This window comes from Rosa rugosa, chromosome 6, assembly GCF_958449725.1.
Source record: "Rosa rugosa chromosome 6, drRosRugo1.1, whole genome shotgun sequence".
Classification (NCBI taxonomy): domain Eukaryota; kingdom Viridiplantae; phylum Streptophyta; class Magnoliopsida; order Rosales; family Rosaceae; genus Rosa; species Rosa rugosa.
The window spans coordinates 42582024-42597663 of NC_084825.1; the positions used below are offsets into that span (position 1 = coordinate 42582024).

General features: G+C 41.2%; 3 protein-coding genes across 6 annotated transcripts; 2 read left to right on the forward strand and 1 right to left on the reverse strand.

Moving 5' to 3' along the window:
- Positions 1 to 1624: 1624 nt before the first annotated feature.
- LOC133718227 (GCN5-related N-acetyltransferase 8-like) lies at positions 1625 to 2651 on the reverse strand. Its single transcript, XM_062145050.1, has one exon. The coding sequence runs from the start codon at positions 2552 to 2554 to the stop codon at positions 1853 to 1855; it is 702 nt and encodes a 233-aa protein (XP_062001034.1). The 5' UTR covers positions 2555 to 2651; the 3' UTR covers positions 1625 to 1852.
- Positions 2652 to 3427: 776 nt separating this feature from the next.
- On the forward strand, positions 3428 to 8461 carry LOC133718226 (uncharacterized). Its single transcript, XM_062145049.1, has 4 exons — positions 3428 to 5166; positions 5519 to 5958; positions 6099 to 8103; positions 8238 to 8461. The coding sequence occupies exons 1-3, from the start codon at positions 3727 to 3729 to the stop codon at positions 7570 to 7572; spliced, it is 3354 nt and encodes a 1117-aa protein (XP_062001033.1). The 5' UTR covers positions 3428 to 3726; the 3' UTR covers positions 7573 to 8103; positions 8238 to 8461.
- A 2122-nt stretch (positions 8462 to 10583) lies between these two features.
- On the forward strand, positions 10584 to 12328 carry LOC133718170 (uncharacterized). Of its 4 annotated transcripts, XR_009850122.1 has the most exons (4): positions 10584 to 11111; positions 11188 to 11251; positions 11969 to 12099; positions 12240 to 12328. XR_009850122.1 is itself a non-coding variant. In XM_062144988.1 (3 exons), the coding sequence occupies exons 1-3, from the start codon at positions 10841 to 10843 to the stop codon at positions 12300 to 12302; spliced, it is 327 nt and encodes a 108-aa protein (XP_062000972.1). In that variant the 5' UTR covers positions 10584 to 10840; the 3' UTR covers positions 12303 to 12328. The 4 variants fall into 4 exon arrangements, 1 of the variants encoding a protein (XP_062000972.1); XR_009850121.1 differs by having other exon boundaries at positions 11969 to 12328; XR_009850123.1 differs by lacking the exon at positions 11969 to 12099.
- The last annotated feature ends 3312 nt before the right edge of the window (positions 12329 to 15640 follow it).

The window sequence follows — 15640 nt, forward strand, 5'->3', positions numbered from 1 at the left end:
TGATCGATAGCATTTTGGGTGCTTCAATTGTTCCATGGAATAAAAATCAGACATCAAGAAGCTAGCTTCTCAATTTCAGTCTATAATTTTTAGACATATTTTTAGAGAAGCTAATTTTGTCGCCGATCATGCAGCTTTAGCCTATAATTATCAGAATCCGAAGATATGGTTTTTCTATCTCCCCTTTTCTGTGTCCCTAGCTTTCAATGGATTAGCTGGGAGGGGGCGTTGTTCGCGATTTTTCATTTTCTCTATAATAATTTTATTTATGTCATTAAAAAAAACTTCATAAAAAAAATATGAAATCACAATCAATAAATATTAATAAAAATTAGATTCTCCATCGTTGGAAGTCGACCGGGTGGACCCATCTCTTCTGTAACGTGGCGATAATTTATGTGACGGTGCTGAAATGTATACATGCCACATTCTTCAAATACCTTGCGTGGAGTTTTGAGCAGCGCCAACAATATTTCTACGGCAGGTTTTCTTTGTCTCGGTTCCCAATGTCTTCAAATTCATATTCAAAGGTCGCTTCATTATTATGAGATTAAATTATTTGATAAACCCAAATAATACATGGATGATTGGGGTCAGTGGACTAATTAATCACCTATTAAAGGACTAAGAAGGATAAATCTGGTAACAATAGGGGATTCAAATTAATTTTCCCTTCCTCAAAAGAAAAAAGAAAAAGAAAACTTAGTAAGGGTTCAAATACTAAGATCTCGTTTGTAATTGCTTTGTTTTTAAAAAAATTAGTTTTTGTTTAAAATTAAATTTTATTGTGTTTGATAAATAGATAAAAAACAGCTTTAATTGAAAATTATAAGTCACTGACAGCAGAATTTAGAAGCAGCCCAAAGGTTGCTTTTAGAAGCTGTAACCCACTCTGAAGTTGTACATAGGTTGCTTTTAGAAGCTGTAACCCACTCTGAAGTTGTTCTATGTACTGACAGCACTTTTAAAAATATTATCTATCAAACGGGAAACTGTTTTAAATTTTTAATTCACAGTTAGATTATTCTCACAACACAGCAGCAACAACTTTTTTTTAAAGTCACAGCAATCCCAAACTAGTCCTAAATGCTCCCACAATCACATCCTTCACTATGAGCCCTACAACATGTATGCGGAAAATCAAAGAGGAAGATAATGATCACAGGTTGGCTTCATTTCACTTTCACAAAAATGAGTTTGATACTCATCATCATTGAGGAAGAGAATTCTGAGGAAGGTTCCAGTGTCTTTGAAAATTCAAACTCTTTTTCTTCACGCTTGTCCAAAGAAAAAGGAAAGGAGAGTCCCATTTTGATTGCAACACTTGACCAAAGTGGAAAAATCCAGATATACGAATTCAAATTGGGTAAAACCATTAAAAAAAAAAGGATTATGAGGAAAATCATTCAACTATGGTAAAAGCAGCACCAAAAAAGGAATGAGGAAAGTTACTAGGCCAGGACCAACTCCAATTAACATCACTCATTTCTTTACAGGACCAAACTTTTGCAAGTCTAAATTGCAACCAAATTTCATCTCTTTGCCCAGACAAAGCTAAAACCAAATGATCATCCATGCCATAACAAAAACCCAGAAAAGCAAAACAGCAAATCAAAACCAAAGAAACCGAAAATTAGCCAAATGTCATTAGGAAAGATAAGTTCTTGGAGAAGAATAACAGGGTACAAGCATTAACCATCAACCAGAGCCCAAAAATTTACACCCAGTAGATCAAATGGCACCCACACTCATAATCTCCTCATCACAACAACATAAAAACATAAAAACATAACAGGAACATCAACCTAGCCTTTCGATTTCAATTTTTCTCGAAAAACATCGAAATTTGAACCTATGCATCATGATAAGCCTGAAGAGCATCCCCAGTGAGCCTGCAAATCCTCCACTCCTGCATAATCTTGGCCCCCATTTCCTCATAAAACTTGATCGCATTCACATTCCAATCCAGCACAACCCACTCCACTCTCCCGAACCCCATCTTCACCGCCTGCTTCGCCACCGCCGAAAGCAGCATTTTCCCCATCCCCTTCCTCCTGTAGCACTCCCTCACAAACAAGTCCTCCACATAAAACCCCGGCTTGGCGAGAAAAGTAGAATAGTTCGGGAAAAACAGCACAAACCCAGCGACGGTGGCGTCACCGCCGCTGGATCGGAAGACATGGCTCTCCGGGTCGTCGATCGGGAGGTCGAGATTGAGGGTTTTGATAGTGGGGTGGTAGAACTGGTTGGAGCTATGGGCGTCGTTGGGGAAAGGGGCGGAGGAGACTTCGAGGAGGAAGACGGTGAAGGACTTGAAGGGAGGGGAGGTGAAGAGAGTGGCGGCGAGGGAGGCTTCGGTGGCGGAGCAATGGTCGGCGAGGCGTTCGAAGACGGACATCTGGTGGATGAGCTTGTGGATGTGGGGGACGTCGGTGGGGTGGGCCAGGCGGATACGGGCGAAGAGAGGGTAGCCCATTGGGGTGGAGCCTCTGGGGACGTCGATGGGGGCCTCCGGGACCGGGGATGGGGGCGGTGGAGGTGCGGCGGCGGCCATTGGAAGAGAGGGTTTTAGGGGTTTTGGATTTTTGGTGATTGGGTTAGTGGGAGAAAATGGTTGCTGATTTTTGGGGAGTGGGAAATGGGAGTGGCTAGTGAGGCAGGATTCGGATTTTATAGGGATTGGGAGGTTTCATCAACGGCTTGTACCGCGCCACATATGGAAGGTACTTTGTCATTATCCTTACAAGATATATATATATATATTTTTGTAACACTTTACATACGGCTTTTCTTCAATAGAATATTTACTCTCTCTTTAAAGTTAGTTTTTGTGATTTTTTCGTCATAGTATCCAATTTCGATTTGACTGGAGTTTGTATTTAGTTATTTATCGATTTGTTCTTAGCTCGTTCAGGCTCGATTTATGAGTGAAGCAAGTCAGGTTTCAACATAATTGTGCTCCACTCTCAAAGTAAAGTCAATCAGAAATGAAGCAAGTCGATCTTCAACTAAGCTGTATAGTTCACTCGCAAAGCTCTTGAATAGTTAGTGTTATCACAATGTAACTTCATTTCAGACTTGACTTGCTTATTTATATTTAGCTAAACTCTTTAACAAAATTACACCCTCTTAAGAGCTAGACTTAGGTTAGACACTTGAAAATTTACTCTAATTTATTTTCAAAATTCAGTCTAAAACAGTTAAAAATGAACTAAAAATAATACGCGTAATTTTTAATGATAATATTTTTTTGTTACAACTTACAACATCCGTTAATAATTTCAAATTAAGTAGACAATTTTGGAAGGTAGAACGAGAAAGTTCAAGAATTATTTTGATAAAAAGAGCAACTTTTCAGATTATTGGATAAAATGGATAGACACACCGATACTGTGACACAGAGGCGTCACTCTCAAATTCCCAAATTAAGTATCATGACAATTATGCCCATACACTAATTTGCAACTGGAAAACACGCTCCCATCTTTCAGCCTCCTCCTCCTCCTCCTCCTCCTCTTGTAGTGAGCCCTCTCTCTGAATCACCAACCACCTGAAATTCCAACTTTTCCAAATCCAGATTCCAAATTCCAAATTCCAAATTCCCTCTCATTTCCTTTCAAATCCACACATTCCCACACGTGCCTCAATCTGATCCGATTTCTATGAACCGACCTGAGTCTCTGAGCTAGGCGACTCGGCCTAGTTTGTTTCGGTTCGACTAAAAGCATGACCGATAAGCCACCGGAGCGGTCCCTATCGCCGCCGTCGAAGCCTGTCACGCTCCAAGACTGGGAGTCCTTAATCGACGATTTCCAGCACGGCGGCGCACGCCGCCACAGGTGGACCTCCGCGTACCCAATCCTCATCGACCAAGCCCTCTCTTGTCTCAACAGACGCGAATTCCCTCTCAAGCTCCAGCTCATCGTCTTCCTCGAAGAGTTCTCCGACCCGCTCTTCACATCCGACCCGGACTCCCTCCCCAAAACCCTCCACCGCCTCATCGAAACCCTCCGCGCCCTGATCCAGACCCCCGCCGATGGCGTCCACGTCACCCTCGCGCTCAAGGAGCAGACCATGCTCTCCGTCACCGCGATCGTCATCGCCGCCGACTACATGCTCGACGGCCTGGTCGAGCTGCTGCTCACGGTCGCTAACCGCCCCAACCACGGCGTCGACCGCCAGGCGCGTGCGGTGGCGTGCGAGTGCCTGCGCGAGTTGGAGAAGTCGTACCCGTGCCTGCTCTCCGATATCGGCGGACATCTTTGGAGTCTGTGCCAGAGCGAGAGGACGCACGCCGCGCAGAGCTACATTCTCTTGTTTACGACCGTCGTTCATAACATCGTCGCCAAAAAGCTCGGCGTTTCGATTCTGAATACGACGGTGCCTCTGGTGCCGTTCAGTGCTCCTCAGGTGTTGGTGAATGGCTCCGGGAAGGAGGGTTCGGGTGGGTTGAACTACAAGGAGCTGAGGAGGGCTATGTCGTTTTTGATGGAGTGGCCGCAGGTGTTGACGCCTTGTGGGATGGTTGAGTTCTTGGCTTTGATAATGCCGGTGGCCATGGCATTGGAGCTGCAGGCTTCAATGCTGAAGGTTCAGTTTTTCGGAATGATTTATTCCTCTGATCCTTTGCTTTGCCATGTTGTTTTGACAATGTACCGGCCGTTTTTGGATGCGTTTGATGGGCAGGAGGGGCAGATTGCGAGCCGGCTTATGCTGCTTTCGAGGGAAACGCAGCAGCAGTTGGTGTTTAGATTGCTGGGGTTGCATTGGTTGTTGGGTTTCAGTGAGTTGGTGTTGAGTAGAGAAGTGAGGAAAGTGAAGGGCATTGTTGATATGGGGTTGAGATTTTATCCCAGTGTGTTTGATCCGCTGGCTTTGAAAGCGTTGAAGCTTGACCTGCTTGCCTTTTGCTCCATTTGTGTTGATATGTTGAAATTAGAGGGTGTTTCGGGTGAGGACACGGGGAATGATAAGTTGGTGGTGAAGGTGTTTCAAGATGGACTTGTTTCTGTATCTGCCTTCAAATGGTTACCTCCAGACAGCACGGAAACTGCAGTAGCATTTCGAAGCTTGCATAGGTTCTTGATTGGGGCATCAACTCATTTAGACAATGATCCTTCGACCACTAGAAGTCTCATGGACTCCACCACTTTCACTTCCATACAGGTAATTGTCTATCCTTGTCGGTTCATCTTGTATACTGTTGTTTGTAATCTTCCTATGAACTAGTTTTGTGTAGTCTACCAATGTGAATGGTTGAGTGATGTGAAATGCACAGAAGCAATGGTTTTGCATGATACTGTTCAAGCTTAGAATAATGATCAATTACATATATTTAGTGCCAGTTCAACTACCACGAAAATGAAAATTGTGTAAAAGAAATATTGTTTCTTTAACTTTGATATTGTTCATTTTAAAATCTCAGCTAGGCAATTGCTTCACCGTTTTTGCGTCATTAGAGAAGGGGCAAAAGGTTCATCTCTATGTCTGCGTCATTTTTGTTTCTCTATTTTTTCAGGGGATACTGGTGGACCTGATGTTGGAGTGTCGGAGATTGGTTCCAGTGATTGTTGCTTTAACTGATCGCTTGTTTGGTTGTCAAAAGCACCGTTGGTTAGGAGAGCGTCTGCTGCAGACTTTTGATCAGCATTTGCTTCCAAAAGTCAAATTGGATTATACTTTGGTTGCTTGCTTCCCAATATTTGATAAAATTGCTGAATCTGATACAATTCCTCCTCGAGGATTGCTAGAGCTGCTTACCAAGTTCATGGCCTTCCTTGTTGGCAAACATGGCCCATATACAGGACTGAGGTCATGGTCTCAGGGAAGCAGAGTTCTTGGCATCTGTCGAACCTTTCTGATGCATCACCACAGCTCTAGATTATTCCTCAGATTATCTCGCCTTTTTGCATTCACTTGCCTTTACTTTCCTGATTTGGAGGTTCGCGACAATGCAAGGTATGATTAATAGACTTCCTTTTCCTCATCTTGTATTTTTACTTTCAGAATATTACCTTCCTATTTATACGAGGATTATGCACTCTACTTGTTCAATTCCCATTATTAGCTGATGCTATTGTTCATCTTGGCCTTTGAAGGATCTACCTTCGGTTGCTGATCTGTGTACCAGGAAAAAAGCTCAGGGACATGCTAAATCTTGGGGAAGAACTCGGTATTTCACCATCTGCACTTCCCAGTTTTAATATCCAGTCTCCTCTGTCTGCTGACAATCTTAAGAAGTCTAGGAGCATCTCCTCGTATGTCCACCTAGAGCGCGTGATTCCCCTACTTGTCAAACAGTCTTGGTCCTTGTCTTTATCATCTTTCGGTTTCGGGAATCATGAATCTGGTTACCCAGAAGGCATCAGAGACAGTGAACCCATAATAGAGGAGAGTGATATTGATAGCAGCAGTACTATGCAAATTACCCCAGAATCTGAAAGAATTGATCGACCACAGGAACCATTGCGTGTCATGGATGCAAAGATTTCAGAGATATTAGTAACGTTAAGGAGGCATTTCTCATGCATTCCTGATTTCAGACATATGCCAGGATTTAAGGTTAGAATATCATGTTGTTTGAGGTTTGAATCAGAGACTTTAAGTCGTATATGGGGACTTGATTCCCCTACTGGTGTGTTGGATGAGTTAGATGCCCTCCCTGCTTTATACGCAACTGTGCTAAACTTTTCGTCGTCTGCACCGTATGGGTCTATTGCATCATATCATATACCTTTTCTTCTTGGTGAACCTCCCAGAAAAACTGATATATCAGATCAAGCAGCCGCTTTAGCTATTGTTTCTGTAGAAAATGGTTCTCGAGAAGAGGATAGCTTCAGAGCTCCAGTAATGATAGAACTGGAACCACGGGAACCTACTCCTGGTCTGATTGATGTTTCCATTGAAACAAATGCAGAAAATGGTCATATAATCCGTGGTCAGCTTCACAGTATCACTATAGGAATAGAGGATATGTTTCTCAAGGCTGTTATACCACCTGACATCCCAGAAGTTGCCTCACCTGGTTATTACTTGGACTTGTTCAATGCTCTTTGGGAGGCATGCGGTAATTCCAACACTGGACGGGAGACCTTCCCATTGAAAGGAGGGAAAGGGGTTGCAGCTATAGCTGGAACCCGGTCAGTCAAGCTACTTGAAGTTCCTGCATCTTCTGTGATTCAGGCAACTGAGCGCTACTTGGCACCATTTGTTGTAAGTGTGATTGGCGAACCACTTGTTAGTGCTGTTAGAGACGGAGGAATCATTAGGGACATCATATGGAGGGATGAGGCCTCCGATTCTGCACTTGATATTACTACCTCCGGTACTGAGTTCGATAGAGGTCCTCTTCATCTTACATACACTGATGATGTAGACGAAAGGGACAGCGTTATCAATACCCGTAAGAAAAACATGGGCTGCTTCCTCATTTTGATATTTCTACCTCCAAGGTTCCATCTCCTCTTCCAAATGGAAGTGTGTGATGTTTCAACATTGGTACGAATTCGAACTGACCACTGGCCGTGCCTAGCTTATACGGATGGTTATTTGGAAGCTTTATTTTTGGCATAGGAATTGTTTCTTCTTTCTCCTATGCATTTTGTTCCATATTCTTTTTCCCCATATTTACTGGTACAGAGAAGGGTAATTATTTTCACCCAGAATAAACTCTACTGTAAATGTACATGCCTCCTTCTACCTTGTATTCTTTCGTCGAATTAGAGATTAAGAAATGCATTTTTGGGGCGTTTTCGATTCCTCTGTAGTTGGATATTTCAACAACCACAAGGTTGAAAATTTGTAAGCTTATCGTTCTTTGCAATGAATTCGAGCTGAATTATTTTGAGAATATTTGAGCAACTTATGCTTGTGCAAAGAAAATTGGTAAGGTTTATTTTAAAATCTCAGCCAGGCAATTGGTGCACCATCTTTGCATGGCCCCTATACAGGACAGAGGTTATGGTCTCAGGGAGGCAGAGTTCTTGGCATCTGTCGGACCTTTCTGATGCATCACTACGGCTCTTGATTGTCCCTGTGACTATCCCCCCATGTTGCATCCACTTGACTTCACTTTTCCTGAAGTGAAGGTTCGCGACAAGGAAGGTATGACTGAGAGACTTTCTCTTACTCATCTTCTATATTTCCTTTCTGAATATTACCTTTCTGTTTATATGAGCACTATACACTCGTGGTTTAATACTGATTATGATGTTATTGGTCATCTTGGCCCTTTGCAGTATCTACATTTGGTTGCTGTTCGGCGTATCAAACAGCCTTATTAGCTATTGTAATGATTTTGAAGAGCCTAGCTTCAAAGCTCCCATAAATTGGGACCATGAGAATCAACTCCTGCTGTAATTGATGTTTTCATTGGAACAGATACAAGTTGTCATGTAATACAGATCAAATAAGAGCCTTATTTTAGCTACTGTTTTAACCTGAGACTATTGGGGATTCTACATTTAAGATGTTTTTCCTTTTGGCCTGTTAACTTTGAAGATAGGAGACCACTCGTAATAGGGTGGATACCTGTTAAAGAACTTTCTACATTTCACAAGTTTTCCCTTTATCTTGACGAACTTGCTAGGTAGAGTTCCACGGATGTGAGTTGCGTTACAGTGATGGCAATCGTTCCTCAATAGTAGTAGCCATTTCTGTCCTGTGACACTGTCACCGTTTGTACGCAGTGGCCGTACTGCCTGAAACAATGAAATGCAGACAAGATTAAAAATTTATATTAAAAGAAGAAACCTCTCAACAGAGTCAAAGAACAACGATGATTATATAAGACTCAGTCACTTACTCATTGAAATAGTTGAGGATGTCCTCTGGGCTCAGACGCAACTCTTCACCAAATGTCAGGAATAGCTTTTTGGGGTCCCATACAGCCCCGTAATCTGAAAAAGCCAAACGAGAGCCAGAAACTGAGAGTCAAACACAGAGTGAAAAAAACCAAACGAGAGCCAGGAACAGAGAGTCAAACGAAGGTGAAGAACTCGATCATAATGGGAAATTGAGAATTAACCACTAGAAATGCACCTCTGCACGATCGAGAGGACAAGGAATTGCGCCAACAATTATGTATCGGTCAGCCATTGGAAAATGACGGTGTGAAATTTCTTGCGCTTTGAGCTTTCTTGATTTTCTTGGAGAATTGAGACTGGGTTACAACTAGACCAAGCACAGCTATTTAACAGTGATGGATGCGAGTAACAGAATTCTCATTGGTTAACCGACTTCTCTCATTCTAACTAACTAACTCGCACACAACAAAAAAACAGTTACGATTTTATTTTATATTTAAAATTTTTTTTTTCTACTTAAAATATTTTTTATTTTAACTTTTGAGAAAATTTTACATATGGTACTTAATATAAAGTCAATTCATCACTTTGGTGCACTACATTTAAAAATTATCACATTGGTACCCCAACATTTAAACCTAACATAATTTTCATATCATCCGTCTATAACAGCGTCAATTTCATTGCCCCGTAAACTATGTCATAGACAATTTAGGGATCTTTACACATGATTTTTTCCAACACATTCAAAGGAATTATGGTGGTCACTCTTCCAACAAGTTTAATTCAATTAAAAAATTCTGCTAGCATCTCAGATTTGAGACCATGGTTGCCTCACCGGTCTGGTTCTTTTATCATCGATGATTTGGCTTCGGCCCTTTGGCTTCACAGGGTGCCTAAATTTAGGAGCATCTGGCTCTCCCAAATTTCCACCCATCCAACCGTCCTAAACACCAATGCAGTGCAAAGATTCCGGCATGACCTGTCCTCATTACTGACCTTGCTGGGCCCTTTTATTTTTTCTTTTTTGTCTTAAAGTTCGTTAGTTTAGTACTGTAGTCACTTTAAATAGTGTCACGTGCACATACACTTGTCACTTGTGGGATTATGACGGTCAACTCAAGTATCATTCTTTTGACCAAAGAGACTCAAAAGTCAAAACTCTAGTCTTAAGTATCTTAGACTATGGGTGTGGTCTTAAGTATCTTAATTATAATTCAAGAGAAAGACTTGCGTGGGGCACCCGCACCACGTGGCAATGCAGCAGACCAATCACTGCCTAGCAGAGGGGTCTTTTGAGTATTGTACATTTAGGGAGGAAGGGTATTTTTGGAAAAGAGAAAAAAATTTCTTTGTTCTGATTGGGTGGCCCTAAAGCCACGTGGTGGGGAAACCCCCACCTAAGAATTTCTCATAATTCAAACACTGTAAATGTCAGATATTTGATTAAAGGTAGAGTGAATTAATATATTTTTTTTAAACAGTCAAAACTCAAAACACTAGCAATTTTTATGGTAATTTTGAAGTTTGGCAAAAACTGCTGAATATGGTAATCAAAAGGCTTGTGCTTTCCGCTTAAATTAGTTGAAGAAAAAAAAAAAAAAATCATTGGGCCAATGATAAAAGAGGTAATTTTGAAGTGTCTTATTATAATTCAGATAACACAAAATATCCTATGATAATTAAGGTCACCTCTTAATAACTTGCCACTAAAATTAAATGTAATTACCAAAGCTGCCACTAGCAGCTCTCTCTCTCCCTCTTCCGTTATCCAATCTAAACACTCTCGACCCTAACCAATCTCTTTCTCTCTATCTCTGCCCCGCCTCCGTCTGCACCTTCAAGGAGCACTCCTACCGCGTCAACTCTGCCTCCGGCAACTGTACCGCACGCGTCTCGGACGTGCGTGAGCCTAGATTCACCATGATCATCCCGGCGCACGAGTTCGAGATCCTCTCTAGCGATTTGAACAAGTACGACGACTGCGTCATCGCCACCGCCTTCGTCGACAAATCGATCAAGGTTTGGGACGTCAGATGCATCAGAGCTCCGATTTCGGTGCTCAACGGCCACAGCTACACCGTCAAAAAAGTCAAATTCTCGCCGCACCGGCAAAGCTTGATGATGTCGTGCTCGTACGACTTGTCGTTGCTTCAATACAAGGACTAGGCACTGGCGACGGTTCTGATAGCTACAGCTCCGGCCTTGGATCAATGACTGATCACTTAGGGTTCCGGTCCTCCCATTCGCTCTCAAAATGCCTTCAATTTTGTGATTCCCTTACTTGAAGAGTACCGATTTGCTAAGGTTATGATTCAGTAGTAGGATAGGGTTAGGTTTTTTTTGCTCTATCAGAGCTCAGACTGTGTCTCTGTGCTTGCAGCAAGAGGATGAAGAGGTGCTGGTGCTGCATACGGATTTGGTCGAAGGTCCTCAGCCGATGGAAGGTTTGTATTTTCAACACTAACACCATCGTTTACTGTTTTGATTTCTTAATTTTTGTGTTTAGAGAGTTGGGTTGAAGCTTTGTGTGTTGCGTAGTTGATTTGGATAATTGAGCTTTCTGCAAATTTGGTGCAGTTGGGTGATTAGAGTGCAAGTGAATGGATTTTGATTAGGCTTTTGTTTGATACATGTTGATTACAGATGAAGCATATATGTAATGTTTAGAATCTCATGTCCTATTGCTTGCTGGGATCTCATTGAGTTTATGAAATCTGTAACAAAAGTACTAATTCAGTCTTTAAATTGTATAGTTTATCTATATATGGAACTATCTATTTGGGTATCTACGTGTGACTGTGACTGTGACTGATCGAATATTGTGGCATACATGTATATAAATGAATGATATACGTGTATATAAATGAGCAGACTTTGTTTGAATTGGTTTGACCTTTTATAAACCAGAACTCATGAGACAACATGAAAATCTGCATCTTGTTTAAGAGAGGTTGACCCATTTGCTGACCTGTTTTGTTTTAATAAAAAATATCACTGTCATTTGCATAGTGGTCACTCCCAATTCTGGGTTTTCATGCCAAGATTGATAAATATGATATTTTATTTTCCGCGTATATTTTCATTTCAACCATGATCAACATGTGCATCTCTACATGGTTCTTGTTTTTGTTTTGGACTTTTATGGTATTTGATGTTTATAGTAGCTCAAGTGGAGCGGGCTAGTACAGTTGAGAATCAGCCAGTGGAGGAGCCTCTAACCGTGAAATTGACTTGGACAATTGAGAGCTTGTCTTGGTTGAACACCAAAAAGCACTACTCTGACATGTTCATGGTTGGTGGTTATAAATTGTATTCTTCCCTTGACAATCATCGTATGGTCTAATTTAGCTCTTGAGCTACAGATGAGTTTTTACTAGCATAGGGGTGTGTTATTTGTATAAATTTGTATTCTTATGCTTCTTTGGGATGTAGGTAGTTTTCATGGAATTTTATATCCTGGAAAATGTATTCAATCAAAGATGCCGGTTGCCATGATTCTTTGGCTCAGGTATCTTAGTCAATGTCTTGCTTACTAATACCGAATGATCTCCATCCCCTTGGCTCAATGGTTAAAAGTTGTACACTTTGAAGAGTTGTTTGAATAGGTGTATCTGAAGCACATGTCTAGAGAGGAACGTATATACATATATACTTGCTGATGGCCTTTGCTTAGAGTCTGTTGAGCTTGTTTATTTCCATTTGCGACGTGCTTGTTCATCTTCGATTTATGTGAAGAAGTGAATATAGATTTGAGCTGTTTGATTTACATTGAAGTAATTTTATGTTAGAACTTGTTGCTGAGATAACTCACATGTTATTCTCAATAAAAATATAAAAAATAAAAATAAAAAGGGAGGAAAAAAGAATTATGGAAGAGTGAACGTTTACTAAAAGCAACAAATTGGCCTCTATCTCCTGAGAACTAAACAAGGATATTAGCGAGAAGGGAAAGTCTGGGGATCAATGGGCACGGCCACAAGCCCACAAACATATTTTTCTTATTTTGGGTCGGGTTTTTTTCTTAAAAATCAAGGCTCAGGGTCTTACAGGCTTTCTGGGTGGACAGGGTCGAATAGCTATGGAAAATTATAACATGTTAACGATTGTACAAGATAAAATACAGAATACAGTTGATACGCTTTAAGCAAGCGCATAATTTAACCCTGAAATATCGTTAGTAGTATAAGCAAATAGGGATCGTTCTATTCCGGGGATTGAGGGTACACCTGTCATTGTCAAACAATTAAACAATTAAAATTAAAATAAAGTATAATATTCACAAAGATATTCACAACTATAAACATTTTACACGAAAAAGGGGGGGATTTTGTTTTTGGTTTTTTCGAAAATAAAACTAAGATAACAAAACAATTAAAATGCAAAAACATAAAAGCACGAATGGAATGAGAGAACAAAGATCAAAACCGAAACTTATGATTAAAATTGATTCAAACCCTAATATTGTTCATCTAAGTCATGAGAAAGGAGTTGATCATGTGAAACATTCGAAAGCAAATGAATTCCCATTTTTTACTTTTCAATGCTAATTAACCTAAGCGAAAGCACCTAGATTAATCCTATCAAACATGCAATCAAACCCTAGAAAGCTAGTCAATCATGTCATGTTTAACGCATTACACATAGAGAAAGGCTATCAACTCAAGTGTACAACTTAGTATGGAAAAGTCCACCTAATTGCAATCCTCGTTAATTAAATTCGATCTTTGTACAAAATCTTTACTACTTTGATTCAAGTTTACGCAAAACGAAAAGTCGATTTCATGTTCTTAAACCTAGCACCAATTATATCGAAACCCTAAGTGTTTGCAACCACATAAGATTAAAATACAAAAGTTATCTATAACGCAAATTTAATTAAACAAACCCACATAAGCAACTCTCGAAGAACAATAATATGAATCTGAAAATTTCATTCAATCATATAAAATTCCAGAAATTAATAACTTTGTTCAATCATGAATGTCAACTAAAACAAACCAACGAAATTCAAACAAAGGTTACAAAGTAGAGGTCGAATTACACCGTGGATGGAAGATGAGGATGAATGATTTTTGTTGTGATCCTTGAAGCTTGAAAGCAAGTCTTCAATGGTGGATGGTGGAGGAATAGTCACGGCTCCTTCTTCTCCCTTCGGCCTTGCTTGAACTCCGTGGCTTGCTTTAGAGGATGGAGAGAGAGAGAGAGCTTATGACGTTATGGAGGATTTTCTGAATGAAAAAGTGTGTTTTAAACGTCTAGCATAGGGGGGTTTATATAGGGGAACGGCCAAGCTTTGCCACACAGCTTCGACCAATCACGTAGCGCCACGTCAGCTCTGTGTGTCATCCAACCAATCAAAAACCTCCAAAATCAATCCCTAATATATTGTTGCTGATTTTCCCAAGATTATTTCTGATTTTTCTCTTAATTTTCGGCCAAATATCTAGGCATGAACCTAGACAATGTATCCGGACTCATTTTGGACCTTTTCTCCCTTAAATCTCTCCACGGCTTTATCCTTAACATCCTCCCCTTGATTTTCTCTTGATTTTCACATTAAAATTGCAGATTTTATTCTCCAATTTCAGCCAACATATCTTGAGGGAATTAAGGAACGAATCTGGACTTGTTTTGAGCCTTTTCTTGTTGCACAATCCCTTGAAATTCTCCCTTGATTTTCTCAACGTAATCTCCTTGATTTCCCATGCAAAAATCAGATTTAATCTCCCGTAATATCTCCCATGTCATCTTCAAGCCATGTGGTCTCCTAATGCCTTCAGGTTTCCTAGCCTCATCAGGATTCCTGCGTTGACTGGGATTCCTAGTCGGACCAGGAAAACTCCATTTCTTCATTTCAGCTCATTTCCTTGTCATTTATTCCAATGTACCTAGAAAATAGAAACTTTTATTAAAATTACTAAAAATAGAAACTTTGTAAAGATGGAAACTTTCCTAATCAAGACGGATTTATTTAAGGAAATAACTAAGTAAATATGAGGAAATAACAGTTAAAACGTCGCATTAAAATGCTCCTATCAACAGTTTCTTTGGGTCGCAAAAGAACAACTCTCTCTGTGAGAACCCTACCGGCGGCTTTGACCTTCGCTACCTTTCTCTGATCTCGTCCGGCGGCTCCCACACCTCGCCAGGCCTCTGGCCTCGTCGGAGTGCGGTGAGTGCAGCCGGACGGGGGGTTTTTCAGGGGAGCTTGGTGGCTCCTGCAAGAAGGCTTTTGGGCATCGACAGAAGGGGTGGCCGAACCGAGGGCGTCCGCCGATGCAGGTGGTGGTAGGCGGCACGATGGTGTGATCAGATCAAGGCGATCCCATGGAGAGGTGTGGTTGGCCAGTCGAGCGATCTGATTCTTCTTCCTCTGGTTTCGAGTTGATGATGGGTTGTGTTGAGGGTGTTGCCTGGGCCATTGGATGAGCTGCGTTTTGCGGGGTGGATTCGACGGGGGCGGGGACTTTGCAGCCTTGCTGGGCTTCTGGTTGGCGCGACGGCGGGCGTCTGGTGTCAATGCTTCGATGACGGGGTTTGTCATGAACATGTGTTGGTTCTGGGCCTGAGCTAGGCTTGCTCTTTGTGTTGGGCCTTGGGCTGAGTTTCTTTGGGCTTTAAGGTTTTTTTAGGAATTAGTTATTTCCAATAACTCTCTAACTTTGTTTGGGGAAGGTAGTGTGCTCAGGCCCAATATAGGCACTTCGTGTGTGTTTTAGTCTACCAGCTATGGGTTCTTTTTACACCCAGTTAATGAGTCTTATGGAGTACCACAATTGAGTGCATTGACAAATGAAGATTCAAGATAGTTTTCTTCGTGTACGTTGAATTGT

Excerpts from the sequence above, each read along its gene's own strand:
- LOC133718227 (XM_062145050.1), bottom strand. The coding sequence starts at position 2,554 with ATGGCCGCCGCCGCACCTCCACCGCCCCCATCCCCGGTCCCGGAGGCC.
- LOC133718226 (XM_062145049.1), top strand. The coding sequence starts at position 3,727 with ATGACCGATAAGCCACCGGAGCGGTCCCTATCGCCGCCGTCGAAGCCT. Across the intron at positions 5,167-5,518 it reads CCACTTTCACTTCCATACAG|GGGATACTGGTGGACCTGAT; the intron begins GTAATTGTCTAT and ends CTATTTTTTCAG. Across the intron at positions 5,959-6,098 it reads GAGGTTCGCGACAATGCAAG|GATCTACCTTCGGTTGCTGA; the intron begins GTATGATTAATA and ends TGGCCTTTGAAG.
- LOC133718170 (XM_062144988.1), top strand. The coding sequence starts at position 10,841 with ATGCATCAGAGCTCCGATTTCGGTGCTCAACGGCCACAGCTACACCGT. Across the intron at positions 11,041-11,187 it reads ACTGATCACTTAGGGTTCCG|CAAGAGGATGAAGAGGTGCT; the intron begins GTCCTCCCATTC and ends CTGTGCTTGCAG. Across the intron at positions 11,252-12,239 it reads AGGTCCTCAGCCGATGGAAG|GTAGTTTTCATGGAATTTTA; the intron begins GTTTGTATTTTC and ends TTTGGGATGTAG.